At 43.0% G+C, this 15,980-nt stretch overlaps 2 protein-coding genes across 5 annotated transcripts in view; both read right to left on the reverse strand.

The window, feature by feature from the left end:
• The window catches only part of LOC126564894 (immunoglobulin-binding protein 1), a 526,173-nt gene that overhangs the window by 25,130 nt on the left and 485,063 nt on the right, over window positions 1-15,980 (reverse strand). The gene's annotated exons all lie outside the window — the stretch shown is intronic.
• LOC126564438 (leupaxin) overlaps window positions 1-15,980 on the reverse strand; it is a 132,758-nt gene that overhangs the window by 6,218 nt on the left and 110,560 nt on the right. For 2 of the 4 annotated variants that reach the window (XM_050221484.1, XM_050221487.1), the window contains exons 2-7: window positions 12,191-12,324; window positions 10,611-10,827; window positions 10,413-10,545; window positions 10,198-10,301; window positions 9,160-9,251; window positions 20-430 (exon numbers count right to left, since the gene is read on the reverse strand). In XM_050221484.1, the coding sequence (XP_050077441.1) occupies window positions 20-430; window positions 9,160-9,251; window positions 10,198-10,301; window positions 10,413-10,545; window positions 10,611-10,827; window positions 12,191-12,324 (1,091 nt within the window). Of the gene's footprint in view, window positions 1-19; window positions 431-9,159; window positions 9,252-10,197; window positions 10,302-10,412; window positions 10,546-10,610; window positions 10,828-12,190; window positions 12,325-12,461; window positions 12,571-15,418; window positions 15,502-15,980 lie in introns of those variants that run through there. The other 2 variants (XM_050221485.1, XM_050221486.1) reach the window with 2 other exon arrangements.

Below are 15,980 nucleotides of genomic sequence, written 5' to 3' on the forward strand. Positions count from 1 at the left end.
AGATATCCAGAACACCTACATCCAGTATCGGTCCATTGCAGTACGCACACCGCGGGCTGAAGAGATTGTGATAGTCCGGCTCACAGTACGGGTTACCGTCGCGCTCGAAAAAGTTTCGCGTGCCCAGCTCCTGATTGCAGTGGCTGCAGGTAAAATGCTCCGGATGCCACGTTTTGCCGAGTGCCGTTATTACCTGGCCGACGATCGGTTTGTCGCAGGCACTGCAGCAGCCCTTCTGCGTCGTGTTCACACCCTGGCGGCTCATGTCGGCGGTAAGATTGCCGAGCATAGAATCGAGCTGATCGGACGACGGTGGCAAGTGTTCGGTGGTCGAAACCGTCGTCAGCGTACTCTGGTAGTGCGAGGTGCCCTGGTTTGGCTTCGCGTAATCCGTCACCGACTGGTGCTGATGCGAGGTCCCGGCACTGATCTGCGGATGGGAAATAGAGGAAAACTTTTAAACAACCCAGTGTGAATTACCTTTACGCGAAGCCTTTAATATTAGGTTCCCATTTTGTCTAGCCTTCAGCTTCGACGAAGACGAACCTCTTCTTTACTGTTCGAGTGGAAATATAAATAAAAATAAACTGGACGACTGGAACGTGAACGTTAACGCTCAAAGTATTCCTTCGGACCGGATAGGTGTTGCCGCGATGCGGTCTCAATGTGAACTGAGCAGTGCCGTCCGTTCGATCTACTACTATTAGCAGCGTGTTTGGTCAGGATGGCACCGGGGCAGGGTGGTGCCGCGTGCGATGGCGTCGATGATGAGGGTGGTATTTTGCACCCCATCACCCCCACAAACACACACACACACACACGCGCGTATGCATCGGACATGACGGGATTGGCACCCGGTTTCGTTCGTTCTCGCTTGCACTTGCGAAGCGTTTTGTTTTCCATTAGAAGTCGCAACGGTGGCCCAACAACAGGGAGGATCTTCCTCGTGGCGTAAGGAGAGATGGTGGCGTTTACAGTCGCTTTTTAAAACCACCGTTTGGAGCGAATTGCATACACACACACAAATTCTCTAACGCACACAAGTTAAGCGGTGTTCAATTTCGCGTTGTGGCGCTACTCTGTAGTTCTCCCGCGGTTTCGCACGCGCCTGATTCCCGCTGGCGAATTGCGAATAGTTATAATAGAAGATGACGCTCTACACCTAGCTCAAGCCGGGAAGACGAGAAGCTAAGCGGATTGTTTTTACACGCATTTCGAATGGAGAAGAGCTAGAAAAATGGTGTTACGTTCAAGGGCAGGTTTGGTAAAGGCAGTGCACAGCGCCACGGCTGGGATAGATGGACGGAATGGTTCAAATTTTGGAGCTGATGTTTGGAGATCCCTACATACTACACCCCTCGTATAGGGGGGCGGGGGAACTGGCGATCGATCGGAATCGATCGGAAAGGTGCGATACATGATCGAGACGGTTGAAATTTCTCCCATTCTTCAGCATTCTGGGAATTCTGTTTATTGTTTTGTGCTCCAAGCCATTTGTGCAGCCATTTTAAATGCAATCACTTCACTCATCACTTTAGCAATCGATGGCGGATGGGGATGGTGATTACGATTTTAAACAGATTTTTATTCTCACCGAGACAGTTTGATTGCGGCCTGCTTAAGTGAAGAGGGGAAGCGTTATCTGGTTTAAATGAGGCACATTTTAATCTTCTAATGAGATTCATTATTGGACGTAGCCTTTAAAAAGGTTTTTATTGATACTTGAACTGTGAGTTAGCTGTATAGTGGCGGGACCTTGACTTAAAGCTTACGTCATCTGGACACGAGTGATATTTTACGGTTATCATTTACTAAAGCTGGGTGAGATAATATCCAACTAATAAATTGTACGGTTCAAAACAAAAATAAGCAATCAGAATTGAAGGTCATACCAGAACCCGTACTAGCAATGTTATTGATCATGTGAAAGCAATTTAAATGATAAGGCATGTGCTTTGGTTGTCGATTAGCGATGATTATGTTTGCCATAGTAGTTGCGTCCATTATATGGGGTGGTCCTATGCAATTCTTGGCCTTTCTTCTACCAGCGAACCAGCGAACGGAAACCATAACAAATATGATTTAACAACGCTTTATTTAGACGCGAAGATTGACTGACGAAGGCGTCCTATTTTTAAACTCTCGTTCAAATCGAACAGTTTAACCGAAAATTGACTTCGGCAAATTGTCACAGTCAATCCATAAGGGATCCATCATCAATAACAACGCCACAGTTTAACTGTTAAGATGGGAATATTAATGTTTTTATTTATGTAGTTAAAAATTCCTTGCTTGGTGTTCTTTTTAGTCATCAATTCGTCGATTTCCCTTCAGAGAATTGACCCTTTTTTAAGATTTAAACCCGGCAAAACGCAACTAAAAAATCATCCCAAACGTTCGACGCGATCGGACACCTTTTCACCGATCTTCGCACCGAGCACCACCGGCTCGGCACACACACAGTTTGCCGCGTTTTTCAACCAATATCTTTTGCACTCAGGTCGGTCTGGCCCGGTCCGATTTTACCGTCCATGAGCCGGAAAATAACAGCAACGCGCCGTGTGCAGCCATGTGAGAGCAGAGACACCAGCCGACGCGCGATCGTGCGCCATACTCGCAACGCGGGGCCAAGATCAGTGTGTGGGTTTTTTTTGTGTTGTGTGCGGTGTGCTACTACGCAAACATACGCGTCTTGGGAATTGTCTCAAATGGCGAAAAATCAAGAAAATGGTACATTTGAATGAGCTACAAAAAAAAAACCGTTAATGTCAGAAGGAGATGGAAAGCAAAGCGGCAAACGCTTCATTCATCAGCATCAGGCGATTTGATTACCGGATTGGAAGAGCGCGGAGGTTGTTTTTCAGTTGAAATTCGAAAAACAGACATCCGATTTGAGGTGGAATTTTCATTTCCGATTTTGAAAGTGTAAACACTTGCGAGTAAGAAATTGAAATACAATTTTTCCATGAACAGAAAGAATAAAATTTATCAACTGTTGACAAAACTTTTCCTCTCTTAATATTTCTTTAAATTTTTTGAGTCTATCAGGTGAATGTGACTCTATCCAGATGCGTTCTAGATGAAGTACTCCTTTTAATGATATATCATTAATAATATGTTTCGTAGGTAAATCCGTACCGATCGGCAAGACTGTTTTTTCCACTCTAAAACGCATTGCAGACACATCGGTCTACAGCTCCATAAAAGCGTCCTCTAGAAAAGGGGTGCTAAAATAAGAAAAACAGATGATCGATTTAGCAGCATCGATCAATAGAACGGGGCAGACTGCGTTGGCGTTGATGAAGATCAGATCATCTTAGCGGTCTTATATGGAGGTTTCAATAATTTGGAAACCATTCGTCTAGTCTTGTAGTAGAAGTAGTAGCCCCGGTGGCACATAGTCGTCCCAAAAAAGATTGATGGAAGACGATCGTACTCAGCTACAGTACTGGCGATGATGTTTACCAAAAATATGCTCCTATTGACCCATATACCATGTTAGGATCTTGTGGGTGGATCGTCCATAACCATCCATATGGTCATTGCGATCAACATAATAATTGAGCCGCGAAAAGCTATATGCTAATGCTTCAGAGAAACCTTCATTTCGGTCCGAAATTTTGACTCATTTACCACACAATGTTTGCATTTATTCAAATGATCAAGTCTTTCAGAATCATAATGTTTACATCAATCACTAATGCGTCTTTAATTATTATTGTACTGTATTACCTCCACAAAATTAAAATTTTACATCTAATCAAACAATTTATCGTTGATTACGAAACACACCCCAATTAATTTGATCGAAGCTGAACAACAGAGCTGTGCTGATGAGTGCTGATGCTGTGCTGATGAGTAATTGCAAAGCACGGGGCATCTATAAATTGTGCTGTAATAAAAGACAGTTCATGTGTAACGCAAGTAAGATGGATTCCCCTCAATCGCTACCGCGCTTCCTGGGTGATGGTATTTACACGTTGGCAGATTTGCATTCACGCGAGGCGCCACGGGTGTGGTTGGTCAGGTTTTGATGCGCAAAATGTAGTAATTTACAGTGCAGTTGAGTTGCATCTTAACGTATAGGGCGGAGAAAAACCTCTTGAATGTTACTCAGCTTTGCTGACGAAGTTGTCGCCATGTTTAATTAATTTTAAATTGCATTAACAGTTTTTCCATTAAAAAAAGGCTAGGAAACCTTAAATTTTTTTGATTAGGGACAGGGAAAAGAGATATGTTTGTTGAAATGTACTTTGAATTTGAAGTTTGTCTCCTGTATACGTTCCTGTATCTTACGGATAAAACCACAGGTTCAATAAAATTATTGCAAGAGAACTCGTAGCCAGACAAACCGCAATTTTAACCCTGTCACAATGAGACAACGTGCCGCCACACTGACACACACACACAGGCCTGGGGACCACTCTCGCGTTCGCTCCTCAATCAAGCAGAGACGATGCGCAAAATGATACCGTCGACGACCAGTATCATCCACACGATTGGCTGCATTTATCGATTAGTCGCCTGAGCCATGTTCCGCACGGGGCACGTATTCGCTAAAAGCTCTTGTTTACGAAGGTACTTAGTGGGTGCCCTTTTTCGTCTTACAAGCGCCACTTTCAGGGTCAAACATATCGTCATACTATAACGGCGCCCAAACACTTGCATTGCATATGTATATGCGGTCGGTAAAAATGCACACAGGTAGCACAGGTTTTATCGATGCCCTTCGGCAAGGATGAACGCAAAGCACACGTTTCCCTCGGTTTGATTCCCTAAATGGGGACGGCCATCTTGCGTCCTAAAAAGGCCCACCCACCTAGAGGATTGCATGCCAAACAACAATTGTTTCCCGAACGCACAATCGGACCGATCGCACGATTCGCACTTTCTTTGGTGGGTACCGCGCCGCGGTAACCTCTTCTGCGACGGGCAATTATTGGCATCAGGAATGGCCAAGTGCATTCGGGCGCATTGTAACGTGAAGAACAATATGCACTGAAGCAATTGCTCTGAAAAATGGGGATGACATCATACATTTGTACGGATACAATGAGTAACAAATAAACTTTCCATGAAATACAAAGCGAAACGATTCGGTGCTGCGCTCTTAAACCGTCTAATCTTTAGTACAAGTAGCTTATAATTCGTTTTAATACACACTAATGTGTGTGTATGTTTTACTAACATTTTCCCACCCTACTGGCACTCGTTGGCGGGGCGAGTCGTTTCACAAATCAACAAGGCATCACCTTAGATGTTGCGGTTGGATTCTAATGAAAGCAAGAGCTAGTTTATGCGCGTTACATTACACCGAACTTCGACGACGAAGTATTTAACTTTCGCGACTCTTGACATATTTAATTTAATAGCAGCGCAATAATTAGCTGCGTGTTTCGCGTTGGTGGTGCCAGTTGTGAGGTGCAAATGATTCACAGTAGTATCGTAAATTTTTGTTTAAAACATTGTAGAAACCTTTCCAAGTGGGGTGGATGGGAAAAATGTAAGAAAAATATTTCAAACATGCCCTTTCTATAAAAAAAGGTATGAATTAGATTAGTTGTCGGTGAAAAAGCTGGCTCTAAAATAAGGATACTATTCTTTACAGAGATAAACTTGGTTACCACCGATTCAGTTTGCATTTAGTTTTCACCTATAAAAGCCGTAGTTTGTCTCGCCAGCAATGCTGATGGCATGGTTAATAAAATTCATATTACAACCACGCGAACTAGACCACAACAGCGGCGACGGTGACCGACCAATCCCTTTGCACCTTTTTGCTCCTTTTTAATTAATGTGTGGAGCTGGTAGTATGTTTAGCTCCGACCGACGGCCAAGAAGAAAGACACACAAACCACAAACCAAACCAAACAACGACCGTGTAATAAATGAGTAGCTAAACGTCGACTGGTGCGCGTTGTTGCTTTCTTTTGATTGTCGTTGTTGCTGCGGCACAAACTAGACGAACATTTTAAACCATATGCCCCAGGGGAAATTGAGAGACGGCCGGAGACAGATTTACAAACTACAAATGATATATCGGATCCATTTCAATTGATGTCTATTAAGATGTCCACACGCAAGTTCGAGCGTCGAAACCTCGTTCCTCCGTTTTGGTTCCGGGTTTTAAGTCAAGGTTTTTGTATTTATTAAACGATCTTTCTTCGATCCATTCTGCGTCTTGTTCCACCAAAATTGTAATTTGTCACGTGCCCGGTTGAAGGACATGATCAAACCGTGTGCTTTTTTAAAGAGAAAATTAGAAGCGCCTTGCATGATCTAGTATATTCTTGGTATTTTTCAATTTTCATATTATTTTAGCACTACATCAGCGTTCTTATGAAAGTGTGAAAATTGTTTAAAAAATATGCTCTTCTCCTTCTTCTTGGTCTAACAAGCTTCTATCACACGCCGGCCATGCAATGGCTTACTAGACTTATCGATACCACGTAGTTTGATAATCACTTCTAACTATGGGGGACCGGTCCAGATGGCATTTGAACCACGGCCCTGTCGTGTGAAGATCGACGCCGTTATTGCCTCACCACCGATAAAATATCACTAATCTCCCCAAACAAATTACAAAATTAAACATCAAACGCCCGACTATCCCTCGCTGCAATTGCCACAGTCGTGACAGACATGCACAAGGGAAGTTCGGTTCAGTTGGCTTTACTACAGGCGAATGATTTATTTATATTCAATAGTGGTATGAAAATAATTCGTTTCCATCGCAATTCTTGACAAAGGAGCGAGCCGGGTGTACAGAAGGGACACACCAGAGCAAACCTGGAACATGTATTTTGAGCTTAGTGATGCCAACTAGCGGTTGATCGTCGCTGTTTCTGGCAAAAAGGAAATAAGATGTATGAGATCCCATGAGCTGAAGTGAGTGGCAATTGTGTGCAATAATGTCGAAACATTATTTATTGAATTGTTGGTACAAGATACTGGGATTAAATTACAATTTCGATTGATTCGAGATTCCAGAAAATCGGCTATAAGGTTGTTGTTAATGTGTGCAGACCTAAGAGTCCAGCAATCAGATGCAAATGCATTCATCGTTTTTTTTAAATACTTTTCCAATTATCTAACAGAGAAAAAATACCTCCATGGACGCGTTACTGTACTGCATTGTGAGCTTTGGTTTACATCTTTGGGCAAAACCGGATTTTGGTTTAGAAGATTACCTCATTCCAAAATATTCACAGGCTTCAAGCTAAGTTTTGGCTGGTCGCCAGTTTTCTGGTTTGCGTGAAGCAAAACGTGTAAGAGAATAAATATTTGTACAACTTACACGCGCGTGACACTCGTGTTCATCGAGTTTTATTAATTGCCAAAAGTTGCAATTGCAGATTATTGTAAAAAATCCCTTCAGATATTTGTACAAATAGTACAAACTCAATTTGTTTATCATTGCTGTCTCGAAAGTAAATAAAACTGAAAAGCACATTGAAGCACTACCATCATCCATCATGTGTTAGTCCACGTTAGTCGACTGTCAAACAAAAGGACTTTTCAAGACGAACAATAATGTTTGGTTAAACATCGATTAGACCGAAAACTGTTCGCATAAACAATCGTAACAAATGTTAGGATCGTTGCGCGCCATTCTCTGTCCTAAGCGTATGCAAAATTCATACTCAGTTCATCGAAACCGACAGTTAATCTGACAACACTTGCCCATCGCAAGACATTTAGTGCAATCATTAACGTCAAGTTAGCAACGGTCAGTGATCGTGATAAATTTCGCTTCACAAACAGATGTGCTAACAAAACACACTTGGCATGTGGATTTGTCGTTTTGGAAGGATAATATACGTTAACGCGCCTCGTCCATCGCTTCCCTTCATGGTCAATCTTAACCACTCTTCACCAGCGCCCTATTCTACCATTCATGGGCGGCGTCTATTCTTACTCTCGTACCTTTTGAGACGCGGAACCATCCAACCGGTAACGTAAATATATCGAAAATAATTATGACCGCACATCATCTGGCGGGCAGAACGACAACGGAATGGACCTTCAACGGTGGTTGAACGCTTTTGCAAAATTTAGTTCCGCGAGTCTTAGGGCTCCTCGGACTGAACTAGTCACGGTTGCACGTTTCCATTACGGCGTACGTTGACCGTTTCGTTTGAGGAACGAGGCGTCCGTTAAAATTAGAAACAATAATTTATCGCTAGTGCAAGTGGTTTGAGTAGCAGAGCAGTCAAATTAGAAACGGTTTAGGTGTATGGCAACAGAATTCATTTTCACATACGAATTGAACTGCTACAGCTGATTGCGTATAGGGTGCAATGAAGCAAACGTCGTTTGGAAGCCAAATAGAATCTGCTAAACATAGCGGAATCGCGAAAGTGCAGCTCCGAAATTAAAGATTCAGCATTCTGTGCATATTTTGGAATAATTCGCTGCATTATGCAGACGATCAATCAGAGTGTCACATAATGCCATGATGGAATGAAGATCGTTCAACTGTACAGATTGGAGCGCACCGAAGCATAAAGAAATTAAAAGAAAGAACGGTTTGGCACTAAGCCCTCACCAGGCGAATCATTTTCTAAACAGAAAGGGCCACTATGCAGTAAAGTCAAATATCAAACGTCAAGTAGGACAGACCCTACACATTTCCGTTCCGTAACGGGGTTGCAAATGAATCGAAGCACAAATTAACAGGTGAAATCCTAGGGTGGATTTTCCGTTACACTCTCGAATGTAACGAGTTCATAGAGCTGAAACCGTCGACAGGCGACTGTCATAAAACTGTCACTGCACATGGAGGCGCATGGTGTTTTAGCACAACCGCCCACTCTGAACTTGACCCTGGGACTAACGTTCGCGGCATTGTAAAACTACCCGATTGCCAAGATGGAACGTGATTGATTAAAGTGAAAACCCACAGAAACCAGCACAAAAAAATCGCTACATATTCGCGTGCAACCGTGTTTAACACCCACAAAAGACACTTTGCACTGGGATATAATTAATCATGCAACGATGAAAACAAAAAACGTTCATCTGATAGTCGAAACATAGCAAAACGCCTCTGAGTGCTATTTCGAATATGTGCAATTTTTTTTCTTCTTCTTCTTACACCACTCAAAATTTGTCCCGGGGAGGTGAAGAAAATTAAACATAAACAAAACGCAGCCTTACCTTGAAATCCGACAGTGACGCCATCAGATCATCCAATTCCTTCGTGGCCGACGAAGTGTGTGATTCGTTTTGGGTCAGCTGTTGTTGATACACTGAAGAGAGGGAGAGAGAGAGAGAGAGAGAGAGAGAGTGTAAAGAGACAAATGGTAAAAATAGAGAGAAATTTATTTAATTCATTAGTGGCGACAATTTGTTCGAGAAAAAGCATTCAGCGTGCAGTGAGGGTTGCATACGTTGCAGGCGTTTTCGAATGTTTCGTTGAGTTGCGTTGGTTGCGGGAAATGCTATTCATTGCAAGTAAATTGAACTACGAGTATAAGAATTGCGGTGACGATAGGGGGCAATGACAATATTTTTTTGATAAGCCGTGGCTCGGTCTGGATGTCTAAGAAATTTGTTTTGATTTTGTTCTTTTGTGTATGCCTAAATCTGGGTGATCTCGGAGCGTTCCTAAATTATTTGTTTGTATTAGTTATTTGACTCCTAAAAAAGACTGTACTTTCATTGCCAATGAGAGAAGAAAATCGAAGAGATCTCTTTGATTTTCTTCGGTTTTAACACTGGATTAGCAAATATCAAGTGTTTTTATGTTTAATAACTTGTTCTGCAACATCAAATTACTATTACTCTCTTTCTTAATTTGATTATATCCGGAGATGGATGGATTGCTGATCATGGTACGATCGCTTCGGCTATCGGATCATCGTTTGAATTTAACTTCATATACTTTTATTTAAGTATACTGAATTAATTCGTTAGATATGTTATTTTGAAACAATTGTTTGAAAAAATATTTTATGATTAAATAAGAAAAACATGTACTTTAATTGATCTTTTATTCTAAAGTATTATATTAAGGAACAATCTAGCAACGATTTTTACTGTATGCAGGTCTTTAGAGTCATACTTTACTAAATCAAATATTTTACGTCTGCAATGCGGTAGATTATGCGTGCTTAACCGATTTTTTATGATTAGTGAAGATCGTTCTTACTACCACAATAAACACATATTGCTTTTTTCTACAAGTATACTTACTCTGATTTTGATACTGAGCACTTGGTGTACCGGTAAGCTTTTCCGTCGTAGTTTCACGCACCGTTATCGTAACCTGCCGGCCCGGTTGGTTTGCATTTTGATTCCTAAAAATGAAAGTAAACGCAGGCAAACAAGCGCGATTAGCCACTGTGCAAATATACATTTATGCTCTACACTAGAGACGATATGCTGCGCATCACATCCAGTTCACTCACCCGTGTGGAACCGCATAAATCGGGTTCGAGTGAGCATTGCTTAGCTCCTCCAGCAAGCTGTCTACCGAGGGTCGCTTAATGCTATCATTAATGGCATACGGAGATGGACTAGTGACGATGGCGTTATTAGGTTCTGCAATTTAGAAATTAACGATTAATGGACTGTGCGTGGTGTGGCACATGCTGTGCATAGCTTACGTTTTTCGACGACATTGCCGTATCGAGCGCTGCTCAAATCCTGCAGCAGTGAGTCAAGCTCGGAAAGATTGCCGGAAGCAGAGGTTTGCAGCTTCTGCGGAGTGCTCGATCGTGGCAAGGAGTTATGCGGTGTGGTTGACCGAGGTAGCGAACCATTGTAACCGTTAGTGGCACGCGTCTCGGTAACCGTTTTAGTCGATGTATTTTGATATGTTTGCTGTAATGAGAAAAATAATAAGAAAAGATCATTATTTTACATTTTATACTAAAAAAAAAAAGCTGCACAGACTGTTTTAAATTGCATGCTACTGTTAACACTCGCACAACGGGGAAGTTCAAATTAGTGTGAAAGGTAAAATCAATTATTTTGTGCGGTTTCTTCAAAGCAAAAATTGACGCCTTTGGATCACCTCCAAGTTGCCGTCATTGGTGACAGATTTATTCACCGTAGTAAATTTAACGCACGGCCGTACGTACGTACAAGAAACTTTTGTATCTGTCTGTCATCCCAACCTATCCCTTTCGTTCGAGTACGTTTCGTCAAGAAGCATATACCGTGTGAAAAAACGTAAATATTGGCTGGTGTCTTTGGTAAGGGCACGTGTGCATCAGTACGTCTAGACGGAATGTTCTACTTTGCTAATTATCTCAATACTGCGAACGCCAAAGAATGATTCACTCAACGCCAAGTAACACCAATTTCGAAGAACTTTGATGGCATAGAGACAGCAGCATTAATCTTAATTATATGTAATTTTCCGTTTATCATCGAACGGCCTATCAGCAAACTAGCTTGAATAAAAATTGGTTATCTGATTGTGGTATCATATGATTGTAGCCATCTGCTATAGAAGGTGCTATAATGGGCTTTAACAGTCTTTTTCTTAAGCTTTTAATTCAAAAATCTTTTCACACATCTAACTAAACGATCGCAGAACAAACATTGGCATTAAATGACACATTTTTACACCCAAAAATCACCTCTCACGAAATCGTGTAAATTCACTGACTACCACTGCCTTTTACACGACCGCGCAAGAGCAGGTTTGTATGCGTTTTTCTTGCCTTTTTTGCCACTTTCAATCCACCAACTATTTCTGACTTGATGTAAGTCCGGTACCAGGCGCGCATGTTTCAAAGAGACCGTACAAGCGCCAAGTCGTCAACCATCGGCATCGCACTCATGCACTTGCACATTGCACCACGCACACACTTTCCGTACCGTTGACTCACAGCGCGGGAGAAAGAGAACCGAGACGTACTTGAGCGAGCTGTGCTGTGGTGCTGCAAGTAGCATTACTGCAACTGCACCGAGTGTATAGCGGACGCACGCGGGATCTCGTCTTTCGAGGCGCGAGAGCGCGTCATACGAGAATTGCATCGTTCGCAGAGTTTGTTTGTCGCGACGCGAATGCACTTGGGTAAACACACACACAAACACATCAAGTGGGCCCGCAATGCGCAGCGTCGATTCAAGGGGGAGTATCGGCCACTCTCAATGAAACACCACCTTAAAGTACTTCTGCTTTGCCTCTGGGTTATTACGCTTATCACACTGATCGCTTACAGCTGCTACCTACCGGAATGGGACTGGTCTGTTGCTTGTTCCGGACCCCATTCAGACTACCGTATCCGGGAACAGATGAACCGCCACCACCGCCATGCTGCTGATTGTGTCCAGGAACCGTATTCTGAAGGTCAGCAAGTAGTGCATCTGGAAGAATGAAACCGGAGAGAGAAAAGAAACGACGTTAGAGATGAAGAAATGAATAATGCAGAAAGTAAAACTGGAGCAACGCAAAAACCCGGTGCCAAGTTTCTGTCGCACGGTTACAATCCATCAAACCATACCGAGAAAAGTTTGACAGTTTTCCTCCACACTTTCGTACGTTAGTGGTTCCATCTTTGGATCGCGCATGAGTGCTGCCAGTTGCCGTTAGGGCAGGGTTAATTTCTGCCCCACAGGTAAAGTGAGACGCGTTTTTCTGCTGAGTAAGCGGCTTTCTCTGCGAATAGGTTACGGACATAAATTCCAACAGAATGCGTTTGTTTTTCAATATTCCAGGCTTCCCCGGTGACGACCGTAGCTCAACTGGCGCGCATCAGCGAAAGCTTCAAACGGCGCACCAGAAGACCCGATCTTCCCGCCACACGACTGTCTCCCTTTTTCCTTTTTGCATTTTGGAGCACAACAGTGGAAACAGGGCGATGCTATATGGTTGTCTTCTACCCCCAACACAATCACCCTATAGATATGGGGTGCGAAACGACTGCTACCACTACTGATGTGGAGCTGGTGTTAAAGGTTCTTTTTCTTTTACTTTGTTTTTGCACCGAGCACGAACGATAAACCACAAAACGGAAGATGACCCAACCAACCGCTGATGACGAACTTTTGCGGAATGTCTCTAACCGGCGCGTTTATTTTTTTGCACGTGGAAGAAGGTTTTTGTTAATGAATATGTAAGTTACAGACAACGGTTTTGTGTGTTGGTAAATACAGCCGAGCTTGCTGTTGCCGTCGAGTGTGTTGAGTTCGCTCTTATTTCGATGTACGCGGATCCCTTTACTGGGGAGCGTGAAGGGCACCGACGTTAGACGATAAGAAACGACGATGCGGACCGATAAAGTGTAGGCACGTTTGTTTTATTGACATATTGGCATTTTCTTGGGTTGTACTAAAAAGCATGAAGGTTAAAGGAGAGAATTGTAGATACGAAAATAGGAGGATAATTCATGCAAAAATAAATTCTACAATTCATAAACAGTTCAGTGAAACGGTCTACAAAGGACTCATCTTACATTTCGAAAGAAATATTTTTATACTAATCGTTTAAAATAACAAAATAACGTTGGAATATAACAACAATTAAGTTGAGTGTAAAATTGATCGTATTATTGGACACAACATATTTAGAATTAACTTTAATTTACAAGGTAATTCATATGGCGATCTCGATGCTAATTCTTGATTTTTTATAAAGTTTACTATACTCGCGGGAAATTAAAATTGAAGAGACCGGTCACTTCAATTTCTTGGCTTCGCCGATGACATTGACATCGTGGGCAAGACGACAGCAAATTTGCGTGAGGCGTACACCCGAGTGAAACGTGAACCAGCAAGAATTGGATTGGTGATCAATTCGACGAAGACGAAATACTTGCTTGCCGGAGGCTCTGATCGCGATAGAGCCCGTGTGGAAAGCAGCGTGTTAGTCGACGGCGACAACCTCGAGGTGGTAGAGGAGTTCTGCTATCTTGGGACTGTCGTAACTTCGGATAACGATGTCAGCAGCGAAATCCGGAGACGCATTGTGCAGGGGAATCGTGCCTACTACGTCCTTTACCGTCTGCTGAGATCCAGAAGGCTTCGAGACTGCACGAAATGTGAGATATATCGCACACTGATTCGCCCGGTGGTCCTATAGGCCACGAGTCTTGGACCATCCGAGCAGAGGATGCAAACGTTCTTGGCGTGTTTGAGCGTCGCATCTTCCGGACCATCTTTGGCGGTGTGTTCGAGCACGAAGTGTGGAGGAGAAGGATGAACCAGGAGCTTGCTGAGCTGTACGGAGAACCGGATATCCTAAAGGTAGCAAAGACCGGCAGGATACGATGGCTGTGGCATGTTATGAGGATGCCGGACTCATGCCCCGCCAAGAAGGTATTCGTCAGCGATCCTCAGTTCGGCACGAGGCGTCGGGGAGCACAGCGAGTTCGTTGGCTGGATCAGGTGAAGGGAGACCTGTCGGAAATCGGGTGCCTACCCGGATGGGAAGCTGCAGAAAGGGATCGAGTTTCCTGGAAATCTATTGTTGAACGGGCCATGTCACGACGACGTGCTTTTTAAAAGAGCAGGCCAACATGAGTAAGAGTAACACTCGCGGGATTCTGAATTCTTCATAAGGGTTACCATGTATCACACATGCCTTCTTCTTGGCTTAACGACCTTTTAGGTCATGCCGGCCATCGAATGGCGTACTAAAACTTGCCGAAACCAATTAGTTAGAAAGGAAACCCCGGACCTGTCATTTGAAGACTGGCGCCGCTGTCGCATACACCACCGGGCCGCCCCTATCACACATATCTGTACCAGATATCTGGAAGTCCTTAAAGTCACACAATACGGATCCTTCCTAGGATAAATGTTAAAACAGGTGAAAATAAAATGGAAGTAAAAGTATTGCTTCCAATTACTTCGTAAGTTGCATTCAACCATCTCCTACTGGACTTTGCACGTCGATAGCAACACCTTCTTCACAATCGATTTCCTTGCACATTAGAGTGAATGAGTTCAGCAACGTGCTTCGTGCGCTCTATAAATATCAAACTCGATCGACCAGCAATAAAGAAGCGGCGAGTGCAATTTAAAACCCATCACGTCCCAGTTACGGTGCCATCATAAGATCAATTTAATACGCATTTGAGAGATGCAGCTCGAGAAGATGCAAATATATTGCTTTCAGTACCCCCTGCGCTGATGAGCAAGGTGGTGGGCGGTGTGCTGGAGAACTCAAACTGCACGGCATGTGCAACGTGCCGTTGCGCTTCGGAAAAGTGGACCAAACGGATCTTGTTGATGAGTGGCACATTTGCTAGATTTAGGGCACAGGTGAGAGATATTTTTCCCTTTTTAAAGCATTATTTTGTCGCGCGGCAGATTCGTTTCCAAATTTATTTCGAAATGGACAAACTTATAAATAAACGCATTTAAAACGTGATTCCGATTCCGAGTCAACCGGCTAACGGCATCGCAGCGAACGAGGGGGCACAAATTGGGCAATCCCGAAGCCATAAGTCACACTCACCTAAATAATCTTCGAAACCTTCCGACCGACCCCCGACGATTCCTTTCGTGGGTGTGTTACGGGACATTTCTGTAGACAGCACTCTGTGTTGCACAACAGACACTGGATGGATGTTTTACTCACTTTACTTATGTATTCTTATGGATTCTTAGTGTATTATTTCCAGTCAAATTTTTGTCACCCTTTAGATTAATTAATAACTTCAGCACCGAAATATATTCATTGCTATAGTGGAGTATTGTTTAAATTTAAGTTTAATTTTTATTCCTGTCCCATAAACCTAATTGAAAAGTAGCTTATTTGTCGGAATTAAGAATGGAGCTAGAAGACTGTATACGCTCGTAGAATATCATTATTGATCGTGATACCATCGCAGTCTCTCGATGTCACCACCCCGACATTTATTGCACGATGCAGACACACGATCTTGAATGCAAACGCAAAACGAAGCTGACATGACATCTCGTTTCGAAAAAGACAGTATTGGTGAAGTCATATATTAATCTGCAATTGAAAAGAAAAATAAACTGTCCTCAGCCAATTTAAAGTTTCAATTGGCTTA

Source organism: Anopheles maculipalpis, chromosome 3RL (genome assembly GCF_943734695.1).
Source record: "Anopheles maculipalpis chromosome 3RL, idAnoMacuDA_375_x, whole genome shotgun sequence".
In the NCBI taxonomy this organism is placed as follows: Eukaryota; Metazoa; Arthropoda; class Insecta; order Diptera; family Culicidae; genus Anopheles; species Anopheles maculipalpis.